This window comes from Dromiciops gliroides, chromosome 4, assembly GCF_019393635.1.
Source record: "Dromiciops gliroides isolate mDroGli1 chromosome 4, mDroGli1.pri, whole genome shotgun sequence".
Taxonomy (NCBI): domain Eukaryota; kingdom Metazoa; phylum Chordata; class Mammalia; order Microbiotheria; family Microbiotheriidae; genus Dromiciops; species Dromiciops gliroides.
The window spans coordinates 313,378,025-313,391,884 of NC_057864.1; the positions used below are offsets into that span (position 1 = coordinate 313,378,025).

General features: G+C 35.2%; 1 protein-coding gene across 1 annotated transcript in view; it reads right to left on the reverse strand.

Moving 5' to 3' along the window:
• Window positions 1-13,860, reverse strand: part of RNGTT (RNA guanylyltransferase and 5'-phosphatase) — a 366,172-nt gene that overhangs the window by 326,298 nt on the left and 26,014 nt on the right. The window contains 2 exon segments of the mRNA XM_044004408.1: window positions 3,519-3,620; window positions 4,924-5,033. Of these exon segments, the coding sequence (XP_043860343.1) occupies window positions 3,519-3,620; window positions 4,924-5,033 (212 nt within the window).

Here is a 13,860-nt window from a genome sequence, read left to right on the forward strand (position 1 = left end):
ACCTGAGTTCAAACCCGGCCTCAGACACTTGACATTAGCTGTGTGACCCTGGGCAAGTCACTTAACCCTCATTGCCCTGCAAAAAAAAAATAATAATAATACAAAGATTTTTATATCAACCCAACTATGACACAAATTTGGTTTTGGAGGGCAGAGAATTCCAGAATTCAACCTACCCATGGGACTAAATCTATGGAATCATTATTTGGCTTTCCTGTTAATTCCTACATTGTTTGATATTACTTTTATATTGCTTACTAAATATCTGATTCACTGATTTTTAAGAAAGATTGCCTATTACAAAGATTTTGTAATCCACTACAGAAATATATTTAAATTGTCACTCAAGTCACACTTATTTCTAGGCCTTATCCAGACTAACCCCATATCCTCAAGACTCATAATTATCCAGCACTGCTCCATCCAAGCCCTTTCCTTATACATTCAGTATCAGAGACCCCTAGAGGCAAAAGATTGTTACCAGAGTCCAAGTCAGTTCAGCAATTGTGAAATAAGGACAATAAATGGGCTCACTACTAGTAGTTGTTGAGGGGTTTTCTTCCTGCTGCCTACAATAGACATTCTATAAAGTGTTTCCAGAAATAATTAAGTCATATCTAAATATGACTTGCAATTCACTGCTATTCTATTGAAGGGTTTGCTCTTTTACCTCTAAACCTACCCCACTTTATTTTCAGTCTTTTCTGAAGCTAAAACAACTTAGACTTCACAGAAAGGAGCGAGTCATTCTTAGCAAATAAAGTCCAGAGCATGGAGCCCTGACAAGGCACAGCACCACTGAAGAAGGCTCTAAGCCACTAGCAGACCTCATAATTGCACTACGAAAAGAATAAATTATTTGGGGACCAAATTGAAAAGATTCAGAGGAGAGTCAAAAGCCAATTAAAAGGCCTTTATAATTTTGCCATAACAAGCTGGGTACCCAAGAGTAGTTAAGGATTGCCTATACAAGACACAGAAGAAAACAGGACAAAGGTACAGATCACTCCAGGCTTATTTTTAGCTTAAGGCCTAAACTGGGGAAGGTAATGAACATCAACTAAGTTTTCTACACAGATCTAAGTTCAAAACTAAAACTGTAGTAAAACTTCCTGGTAGTCGGGATTCAGTCATCTGAATATTCCTTAAATAAATATCAGGGACATTATCCTTATAAAGAAGTTGAAGGGGGCCACAAGAGGAGTCATTCTAGACCTATCATTATTTAATCAAGAAATTTCCCTCTACATAACTGCTAAGTAGTCTTAACTAAACTCTCCTTAAAGACCCCCACTCTGAGAGGGTCTCCCAAGAAAGTCCACCCACTTTTGGAGAGATTTAATATTCCCCTTCAATCGACCCTAAATCTGACTCTCTGCAACTTCTATTCATTGCTTCTACCTATGCCCTCTACTGTTCTTCCTTCTGAGACCAAGAAGAACAAGTTTAATCAATCTTGCACATGACAGTTCTTCAAATATTTGAAGGCAACTAGCTTATATTCCCTGAATTTTCTTACCTCCAAGCTAAACATGCCTAATGCCTTCATTCAATACTGCTATGGAATGATTTCCAGTCCCTTCATTATCCTGTTCACTCTCATTTATATGCCCTTTCTAAAAATTGAACCTGGGCAGCTAGGTGGCGCAGTGGATAGAGCACCGGCCCTGAAGTCAGGAGTACCTGAGTTCAAATCCGGCCTCAGACACTTGACACTTACTAGCTGTGTGACCCTGGGCAAGTCACTTAACCCCCATTGCCCTGCCAAAAAAGAAAAAATTAAACCTGACACCATATTGTAGATATGATTTGACTAGGCCCAGGTACAACAGTAGTTGACATTTCCATCATTCTAAATATGTTGTTTCTCTTAAATGCATTAGCTTTGTCTCACATCACACTGCTAAAGTATGTCTGCTAAAGTATGACATACACTCTAAAACTACCAAATCTTTCACACAAACATCTATTACTCCTAAATTCATTTTTCTTCCTCTCCTCCCCCTCATCTTTCTGAACTTCACCCCAGAGAAGGGTTATATTAATTTACAACAATGAAACAACATGATTCAACCTTATCCCTAACTCCAGCTACCACCTATTTCTACTTATATCAAAAGGACCTTGCAGCTAAAGCAGGTGCCTTCTTTTTACAGTTTACAAACCAATTCTAAAAGAATGGCAAGAAAAGAGTTATACTCAACATTTCCCCAAAGAAGGTCAATTAATTAAAGAAAAAACATCTTCACACAAACCTAGAATAAAAAATCATCTATCATAAATCAAAAATATAGTGCTCACTTAAAAGGAGACAGAAAGGTACATTTAAATAAAATGTTTATTATGCCATATTGAAAAATGCACATATCCTCCCACTCTATTTTTCCATACCTGGCATCTAAAGTCATCAAAGTTAACTAGCCTATATGATATAATAAGCGATATGTTTACTCATCACCTACCAAAACACCAAAAATATTTCAAAGAAACAAATAGCAACAATCCACACAATCATTCAAAATAAGCACTCAAGGAAAGAAAAACTATACCTCCAACATTTTTTTTAATTTTTTAATTTTTTTTGGTTTTTTGCAGGCAATGGGGGTTAAGTGACTTGCCCAGGGTCACACAGCTAGTAAGTGTCAAGTGTCTGAGGCCGGATTTGAACTCAGGTACTCCTGAATTCAGGGCCGGTGCTTTAACCACTGCGCCATCTAGCTGCCCCCAACATTTTTAAAAAGTAACTTTTTTCTTATTTGGGAGGAAAAAAAAAACAAGAAGAAAAAGTTGTGCAATACCTAAAAATGCAAATCTTTTCACCCTCTATCAGAAGAACAATTCTAATTCATATAGAAAAACTGACTAAGATGAATAACAAAAAAATAACACAAAATGAGTAAAGAATAATAGTAGAAAGGGCATTAAGCTCCACTAAAGCCAATCTTAAGCGGTAAGGATAAAATAGCAGTCTTCAGAGAGTATTTATACAAGGAGATACAACCTTGCAAAGGATTACAAGTATGGTATGCAAATATAAAAGTGAAGGAAAAAGAGGCCACCATTTAAGAAAGGTGATTATTTTTTGGATAATAAAACTGAAAGCACATGACTTAACCTTTAATCATACTCAGTAATTATCAATTAAAATTGAATTAACCTTAACAAGAAATCATTTAACCTTCAGGAATGCTGAAAAATTATTGTTTAAAATTAAACAGAAAGCTTTAAACACATTAAAAGTGCAGTAAGTACAGAAGATTAACAAAATTAACATAACATGTAGGATTATACCAAAATGATGAATACTGGAAACAAAAAATTCTGAAGGCATTAATTGCATAATGCCAGAATAAATTATCACAAGAGATATTAAATATTTTTAATAGATATGAAACATGTTTCTGGTATATAAAGGCAGAAATTCACACTCTCAAGGGTGCAAACTTTCCTTAACAACAACGTAATTTTCTTTGAGCAATAGGGTGATTTGTATATATTATTTTAGAAGCCAAACTTACCGAGTACCATCTGCTTTCCAGCTTACTTTATATGGATTCTGCTCTAGCAATTTAATATTTTGCTTGTCCATGGAAACAGGCTGTGCTCCAGGAAATCCAGACCTAAAAGAAAATATATATATATATTATTATTTTATGGCAGGTTTTTGTACAAAACAAGGAATTTCTTAAATCAAACTTGCCTAAGTTCCTTTCTTCTCAATGTCTTAACTCTTCTATGAGAATAACATGAAAATAGTTTATCATGTTTAGAATTTTAGAGTACAAATACTTAAGAGTTCCAAACTGGTGTTACCAAAACTGATGAAGTAATTACAAACAACTAATATTTGAGAACTAAATATTAATACGGGTTTGTTTATGAGTCTTCTGCCTTAGGAAAAAAATCAAATACTGGCTTACACTAGAAATAATCATGAATTTTATTCCAGAACCCCTATGTTTATATCACAAATAGCCAATCTGGCAAAATTAACAGATTTTGAAAGTGTCTATTCAAAAGATGTCCAAGGGGCAGCTAGGTGGCGCAGTGGATAGAGCACCTGGAGTCAGGAGTACCTGAGTTCAAATCTGGCCTCAGACACTTTACACACTTACTAGCTGTGTGACCCTAGGCAAGTCACTTAACCCCAATTGCCTCACTAAAAAAAAAAAAAAAAAGATGTCCAGAAGTAGTAAAACAAAAGTACTGTAAGTCAAGATAAAAGTGTACTAGTGAGACTGTACATAGTATGAAAACCAATGCTATTTATTATTATGTCATTTTCATTTTTTAGTTACAATTATTTCTAGTTAATCTATTTGAGTTCTACAAAGCAATAACAAGAATTCTTAAGATAAACTCAGGAACCATGTGCTTAACTTAAGTTTTAACAAAGAGCAAATCCACTTCACCAATAACAATTTCTAGTACAATTATCTGTTACTGACAGGAGCGATGAAAAGAAATGGTTCCTTATTCTCTTTTCAATTGTAATCAATATAAACCTAGGGTAATTTTAAAGGTGAGGTAGATGAGACATACTTAAAGATGACTATCTTAAACTTCTGACTACAAAGAAGGATGTATGTCCATTAATTCCCCTCTCCCTATGTAAGAAATTGACAAATCTGGCTCTTCCAGTTACCCAAAACAGGAGAATTGGAACAGGAAATAAACTGTTAGTTCTAGGCACTGAAGCCCTGTGGGTGATCAAATTTTGCTTTTCATTTTGCCTCAGAGGCAAATTTTGGATATCAAATAATGTGATAACATTCTCATTTAATTTCTTTGTAAGTGCTTTAAATAAAAGTGTAAACTTCAATTGTAAAAAAAATTTAAAAATAAAAAATAAATTCCCCAACGCTTCCACTAATAAGTACTACAGAAATAGTATGGGAAAAATATTTTTAAAATGTACATTACCCTTCCCAGCCACAGAAATGATGACATTTTTGCTGTATCTCTCCTAACTTTGGTTGAGTTGTTACTTGGGTTACACCTTTAACTGTCACACCTTCCAAGAAAATGGCACCCTTTAAGAGAGGGAAAAAAATATGTTTAAAATTTAAAACACAGATTCATAAGACAACAAAAGACTGACAGGTAATTTTGTCCAAATTTAGACCATTCCCCTGATCCTGACCTGGACTGATCTCTTCTTTTCTTTGGAATTGTACTTCCATATCCTTTAACCCTTGCAGATGAATTACAAAGAATACATGTGTTCTTATATTTGTTTTGTGCTTTTCTATAAATACAGCTAGGGATGAATCTCTTTGAAATAGCTACATGTATTTGAACTTGTACTATTCAAATTTGCGATTGTGAAAACCATAGTGACTGGCTGAAGCCCAATTAAAATATGTAGTTTGAATTCAAATTAACTTATTTGAATTCAAACAATGTGATCACTTCTTTGGCCCTAATCAGGATTTGGCTGTATTCAAAGTACTCCTGGAGCACTGCTATACCTATTTGTAGAGTAGAACAAGAACAATGGCATGTTAAAAAATTAAGCCCAGGTCACTTGATGTAACTGCAGAGAAATCTGAGCTAGCCTCTTGATCCTCTAAACATCTTTAGGTAGTTTATCAACTAAGAATTGAATAAAATGTCAATATATTCCATACAAAGAATATCTTGGACATGTCATGGTAATAAAGTAGACAAAGAATCCCCTAATAACTTATAAGTACTGAATGCTCCTGCAATCTAAATACTGAAAGGATAGTTCATGTTTATGCTGCAGTTAAACTACCGTAATCCAATAAGCCAGCTGACAGTTTAAAAAAAAAAAACAACTATGAAACAAAACTAGCTTTAAATGTAATCAGGGAAATAAAAATGGATGTTCCTAAGAGCAATAATTAACCTCTCTGTAATGTTGACATCATTATCAATGTTTTGGCAAATTAAGAAACTTGGAGGAAAGTATGCTCATAAATACCACCTACATACTTCCCTGCCAAATGCTGACAAAGGGGAGTCCTCTCTGTATGCTTTGGCTATCACTCTGACTTTCAGTCATTGTTTATACAAACTAGACCTCTAGGGACCTTCAGAGACTTCATGAGAGAAAAGGTCAAAAGAGTACCATAAAAAAATAAAAAGCCCTCTCTCTCCTTTTAACTTCATCTTATTAATCAAAGATACTGTGAAGAGTTGGAACTTTTTTAACATATATTTTATTATCATTTCCTTATACATATACAGGTATTCAAATATTTAAACAAAAACGTAATTAAGAAAAGAAATACATGATAGATAAAACAAAACAAAAAGAAGCTTTAAATGATTACACTAGGGTTTATAAACTGACATTTACTGATTCAAAAGATGTGTATATAAATTGTAACATCTTTCTTGGTTTCATTATCTTTTCTTAGTTTCTCTAGTATTCATGTAATGTGTTTTTTTGTTTTACTGTTAGTGATGTGTTTAAGCACTTAGTTGTAGTCAATGTGTATGCTGTTCTTTTGGTTCTGCTTTTCTTCATTCTTTATTATTTCATATGTCTTCTCATAGTTTCTTGAATTCTTTAAATTCATCATTTTTATGTAGCACAATAAGTATTCCATTCCATTACTTTCCCATACATTCGCCAACTTAAAAATACCTAGTTTCTCTATTTTCTCCTAACCAGTGAATAATCAGTGCATTCCAAATGGTTTATTAATTATCATTTGGTAAGTGATGCTTTTTCTTCTTAGGCACTTCTAAAATCTCATTATCAAAGAAGTTCTGAAATAACAACAATCTCTTTGGGTGCATTGAACTCTAAGAGTACCCAGTGAATTTTATCAATTTATAGACAGTCCTCTGATATTACTAGCTCCAAGAAATTTTAAGTGATTTCCTGAAAAATGATTAAATGTTTTCTTTTCATTTGGGGGGAAATTCAAAGATCTTTAGATTACCTACCTCTCCTGTGTCTTCTACATGAAGCCCTTCCTGGTCCACCTACCTCCGTTAACTCCAACAACTGTTAAAGCTTTCCCCTCTCTAAATTTATCTGGTAACTACTTCATGTGTTTCTTGTACATTTCTATATGTGTATGTTGTTTGACCCATTAAATCTAAGCTCATTGAGGGCAGAGAATACTATGTTTTAGCATAGCAACTTGACACATAGTAAGTGCTTAATAAATGCCTCTTCATTTATTTCTTGTAGTCTTTGCTCATAAACTTTTCAAGGCATTTTCCAAGTGAATTTCCCTTCGATCAGACTGTTAGCCTCAGAATTTTGCCACTAATACCATTTCTTAATTCAAACTTTCCATCAAACGTTCAATGTTGACTTTTGTTACCAATTTATTTTGTGCCATTTTTCTTGATGGTAGGGCTTTCTTTGTTGACACCAGGTCCTTCCTCGTTTACCTAATTTTTTAACTATCAAGTTTCATGTGTTTTGTATTATATCTAACTTCCTTTCTTGGGTCACTGTTGAGATTAATCTGTTATTTTTCCCTGTTACGCTTTCAAGGTCTATGTGCATGATGTAACAGAAAGTCAAGACTTTTCAAACCTAATGACTATTTCTAGCCACTACTGGAAATTCTTGAAAGAACAAATGAGAAGGAAGCTGGAAAGGACCCCTAGAGAATTAGGAAATTCTGGGAAGAAAACCGTAGGACTTAGGGACACAGATAGTATTCTCTTCACTGATGCCAATAAAAGGGAAGGGAATTAGAAGAGAACTGTTGGCTAAAAAAATGGTGTTAAAGACTAGAATTTGACTTTTTGAACTATGGCCTAAGAGAAAATAAATGAAGGGCTTTTGGTCAAGGATTATGTATAACCAACAAAGGCTAGGAAAAATACATTTGCTTAGGGACTGGCTGATCTAACCAAGAAGGAATTTTAAACTTAAAAGGAATAGGAAGAAAAAATGTCCAGACACAAATACTAAACCACATATCAGAGAGCAAGGGTTACACCAAAGGAAGAAAAACAGGAAAAGAAGTACTCAGTAATCCACAAGGAGCAACAAGAGAGATAGAAAGGATACAATGTGTTCATGGATATTTACAACAATAAATGGATTATGGTAATTAACAGTGAACTATGTAAAGGGTCTAGGAAGGCTTAATAAATCCCTGACTGAACCAGAGATTTTAATGTGTAATGGTAAATATCATGACTGGAATAAAGAAATGTAAGGGCATATCTTACTCAAAGGGATAGATTATTTAAAAGAGGGAAGGTAACTTTATACATTGTAAGGGGCTAAAATTCTAGCTAGTCTGTCTAAAATATCTAATGAGTGGTCGCCAATAAATTATAAACTTTAGCAGGAGTTTAGATTTTTAAGCATTTATTAAGGAGAATAAGAATTTGGTGAAGAGAGAGAGAAAGGCCTAGATTCATCTATCTATCTCGGGGAGCTACAGTTCTCCTGCTCCACTCTCCATGAGAGTCCTGGCGAAAGAGTAAGAGAGCCAGCCTCACCCCCTCTTCCTCCCACAAGCAAACTTCACTTCCTGATGCCAAAGAAAAGCCACATGGCTTGCCCTCAGACACCTTCTCCTCATGGCAGAGCTTTCCTACAGTAAGTCTCCAGCAGGTGGCATCATTCCAATCATTACAATATCAAGAAACTAACCTACCTGAAAATCGATTAACCTAAGGGAAAAGATATGATAGAAGGCATTTGTTGTTGTTGTTGTTGTTATTTGTCCTTCATTCTTGAAGAGAACCATGACATCAGGAGGTGATGTCATTACTTGCATGACTGAGGGAAGACTGTGCAAAGTCACCAGCCTCTCTGCTCCAGAGCCATCTGGGTCCAGTAGGCAAGATATAGATCAGGTCAACTGGAGATGGCTCCAGATGTTTGAGGCAATTTGGGTTAAGTGATTTGCCCAGGGTCACAGAGCTAGTAAGTATCAAATGTCTGAAGCCAAATTTAAACTCAGGTATTCCTGACTCCAGGGCCAGTGCTCTATCCACTGTGCCACCTAGCTGCCCCTGAAGGGCATTTAGATTGGGATCAAAGGAGGGAGAAATAGAACACAGTGGTAAAAATTTGCTACAGGCCACCAAGCCAGCTGAAAAAAAATTCAGTGAGTTACTAAGACAAAACACAAATCTGGTAATAGTTGTAAAAGAGGCATCAACTCTCTCAACAGCTGCTAGAGAGAGAGAGAGAGAGAGAGAGAGAGAGAGAGAGAGAGAGAGAGAGAGAGAGAGAAGGTAATATTATTGACTTTGACCTTTCAGAGGATCAACATATCAGGGGGTACAAGTATTCTGGACTTGATTCTAACCAATAATGAAGAATTAGCTCTTATAGTAAAAATGGCAAGAATCTTGCTAGGCTATAGACATGCCTTCTTAATCTGTATATGATAAGGAAATGAGAATTATGCCCAGTATAAAAAAAAAGAGTTAGGGTACAATAGTCTTTATGAATGATAAATGTCAAAAGATATGAACAAGCAATTTACCAAGAAAAAAAATCCAAGCTATTAACAACTATAAGACAAAATGGTCCAACTCACTAATAAAGAAATACAAGTGAGATTCTACCTCACAATCAACAGATCAGCAAAGATGACAAAAAATGAAAATAACAAATGTTGGAGGGGCTGCAAGAAAAAAGGTATATCGATACAATATTGGCGGAACTCTGAATTGGCACATTTGGAAAGTAGTTTAGAAACTATGCCCCAAAAGTTACCAAACTGTGCAAACCCTTTGACTCTGCAATTCCAAGATCGAAGAAAGAGGAAAAGGACCCCTATGTACAAAAATTTGTATCAGCAATTTTGGGAGTGGCAAAGAACAAGAAACTAAGAGAATACCCATAAATTAGAGAATGGTTGAAGAAATTATAGTGTATGAATATAATGAAATATTAATGGAGTCAGAAAAACCTAAAAAGACTTGTATGAACTGACTGAAAGCAAAGTGAGCCGGAACCAAAACAATTTATACTGCAATATTATAAACAACTTTGAAAGACTTAAGATCTTTGATCTTGAGGTGGACGTTGTCCATATAGGTTATCTGTATATCCATATGGGTTTTGTCTAAATGCAGCTTCCATAAAAGCATGAATAGATATCTCTAGAATCTTGTCCACTCATCCAAGGGAGGCCTTGATTCCTGTCTAGAGGAAAATAGGAGATTGGAGTCATAAAGGCTGCTCTACTCTCTCCTCTGACAGTGGATGCCATACTAAACTGATCACCTACATTGTAGGTGATTAATAAATGCTTTTTGAATTGGATTGAACCCTGATAGGTAGTATCATTGTTGTCATTTTACAAATGAGGAAACAGGTTTCAACAAGGTCAAGTAACTTGCCTGTGGTCTCCTAGATAGTCTGAAACAGTATTTAAACTTTTTCTCCTTTCTCATGCATGCACATGCACACACACACACACAGACACACATCCCTAATACTGTTAATCTAGGGGAAATGATTTTTAGCTTCAAATTGTTCCTTTAGTCACTATGCCTTAGAAGAACGGGTACTCAAAGAGATCATAAAAAAGGGAAAAGGACCCACATATACAAAAATATTTATAGCTGCTCTTTTTGTGGTGGCAAGGAATTAGAAATTGAGGGGTTGCCCATCAATTGGGGAATGGCTGAACAAGTTGTAGTATATGAATGTAATGGAATACTATTGTGCTGTAAGAAACAATGAGCAGGCAAATTTCAGAGAAACCTGAAAGGACTTGCATGAACTGATGCTGAGTGAGATGAGCAGAACCAGGAGAACATTGTACACAGTATCAACAACATTATATGCTGATCAACTATGATAGACTTGATTCTTCTCAGCAATACAATGGTCCAAGATAGTTCCAAAGGACTCATGATGGAAAAAGCTCTCCAAATCCAGAAAAAAAAAAAGAACTGTGGAATCTAGATGCATATTGAACCATACTATTTCTATTGTTTTTTGTTGTTTGTCTTTTTTTGAGGTTTTTCCTCTTTGCTCTGATTCTTCTCTCATAACATGACTAATGTAGAGATATTTTTAATGTGATTGTACACAGATTACTTGCTGTCTTGGGGAGGGGGGGGAATTTGAAACTAGAAATCTTTTGGGGGGGGGGGTGAAGCAACTGGGGTTAAGTGACTTGCCCAGGGTCACACAGCTAGTAAGTGTCAAGTGTCTGGGGCCAGATTTGAACTCTGGTCCTCCTGAATCCAGGGCTGGTGCTCTATCCACTGCACCACCTAGCTGCCCCAAAACCAGAAATTTTATAAAAACAAATGTTGAAAACTATCTCTAAATGTAACTGGAAAATAATAAAATATTTATATTTTTAAAAAAGAAGAAGAAAGGGTACTACTCATATCCAAAGGCATGACTGCTTCCCAATCTCACCCTAGGGAAAACTCCCCAAAGTCTATATAACAAAGCAAATATTCCCAAATTAGTTCTGGGGATTCCAGGACAAGGGACAAATGTCCAGGGTGGTGATGTAATTAGGGTAAAGAATACCTTGCCAATTTAAGAATTAACAAACTAAGGTCTCTTTAAGAATCATAAAGAGATGGGGCAGCTATGTGGCACAGTGGATAGAGCACCGGCCCTGGAGTCAGGAGGACCTGAGTTCAAATCCAGCCTTAGATACAACATTTACTAGCTATGTGGCCCTGGACAAATCACTTAACCCCAACTGCCTCACCAAAAAAAAAAAAAGAGTCACAAAGAGAGACTTTGATTGATTTAATAATAGCAGCATTGACAGTATAACTTAATGTTGTGATTATGAAGTAAAAAAAAAAAAGATTTGTTCAAATATACATAAACACAAACATTATTTTTTCATATAAATATTTTATTATTTTCCAGTAATATTTAGAGATAGTATTCAACATTTGTTTTTATAAGATTTCTAGTTTCAAATTTTTCTCCTCCCCTCCCTCCCTCCTCCCCAAGACAGCAAGTAATTTGATATAGGTTATATATGTACAATCACATTAAACATATTTCTGCATTAGTCATGTTATAAGAGAAAAATCAGAGCAAAGAGGAAAAACCTCAAAAAAGAAAAACAACAAAAACAATAGAAATAGTGTGATGAAATAATGGGATTTAGCAGATACTCAAAGACCCACCTGGAGATTAATTGAGGCTGATTGAATCAAGTGAGAGTGACTGACTGCTGATTAGCCTACTTCAAGTTAACTGGATTGTAATCACACCTGGCTAGCCCTTAAAAAGGTATTGTTCTGGGGCAGCTAGGTGGCACAGTGGATAAAGTACCGGCCCTGGATTCAGGAGTACCTGAGTTCAAATCCGGCCTCAGACACTTGACACTTACTAGCTGTGTGACCCTGGGCAAGTCACTTAACCCCCACTGCCCTGAAAAAAAAAAAAAAGGTATTGTTCTTAATTGGATAGACCTTTTCTTAACTTTCTGAACTCCATGTTAATACCTGCATGCTTTAATAAATGTTTAATGCCCAAAGACTGGTGCTGAAGCTTCTAATTTAAGGCTATCACACAATATAGATTTTAAACATCACAATAGTATGATTCAATCTGCATCCAGATTCAACATTCTTTTTTTTTCTGGATTTGGAGAGCATTTTCATCATGAGTCCTTTGGAACTATCTTGGACCACTGTGTTGCTGAGAAAAATCAAGTCTATCACAGTTGATCAACACACAATGAACACAAACATTATTTATAAGCACTGTGAACTGGAAACAATCTAAATGTCCAACAGCTGATGAGCAGCTGAATAAATTACCCCTATCAACCTAATGAAGTTATAACATTAAAAATGAGAAAAATAAGCCATGTGAAAGCCTATGAAGTAATGCAAGTAAAGGAAGCAGTAGCCAGAAGAAATGTATACACAATGACTACAATAAGGACATAAAAAATAACTACTTAGATGTTATGACTATATTATACAGAAAAATATATTTTAGCAAAAATAGCTGCAAATATGTTTTTTGTTTTGTTTTGTTTTTTTCATGTTAGGAGCATAAAAATAGCATGATAAATTACTTTTATAAATAAGGTCTTCTCTTTAAAAGTTCTGTCACAGGGGCAGCTAGGTGGCGCAGTGGATAGAGCACAGGCCCTGGAGTCAGGAGTACCTGAGTTCAAATCCAGCCTCAGACACTTAACACTTACTAGCTGTGTGACCCCGGGCAAGTCACTTAACCCCAATTGCCTCACTAAAAAATAAAAAATAAATAAAATAAAATAAATGAATAAATAAATAAATAAATGAAAGTTCTGTCACAATTATTCAATTCAATTTTGTTTTCTTATCCCATGTTTCTCAATGTCTTTCATCTTTTATAAAAAGTGTCAACCTATGCTTAGTCCAGAACTACTCAGCTTCATGAAATCCAAATCCATTTTTATATAACTGGTTATCTCCAAATGCAAAACTTAGCTTCTGGATAAATTATCCATCTGAAAACGAAATATCTAATTTTTAAAAGACACAATATTTTTGTATCTATTCTAAATATCACTAAAATAAGAGTAGGAGGCAAATTGTAACAGAATTTTACATTACAGTTGAGAGGAAGTGTGGTATAGTAGAAGTATTAGACCTTATAATTAGGAGACCAGAGTTCGATTTCTACCTCAAACAGTACAGGAGTACTATTAGGTTGCTCATTTAACTTCACAAAGCCCCAATTCCCTTCTTTTAAGATAATAGGACCATAGATTTAGAGCTGGAAGGGACCACAGAAGCCATCTATTCCAATCTCTTCATTTTACGGGTGAGGAACTAGGTCCTAGAATTCAAACAACTTCCTTAAGTCAATATTGACAGTAAATAGCAAAGCCTGAATTTGAAACCAAGTCTTTTTATTCCAAATATGAAAAATCATGGATAATCATACCTAATCAGAGAAACAAACTA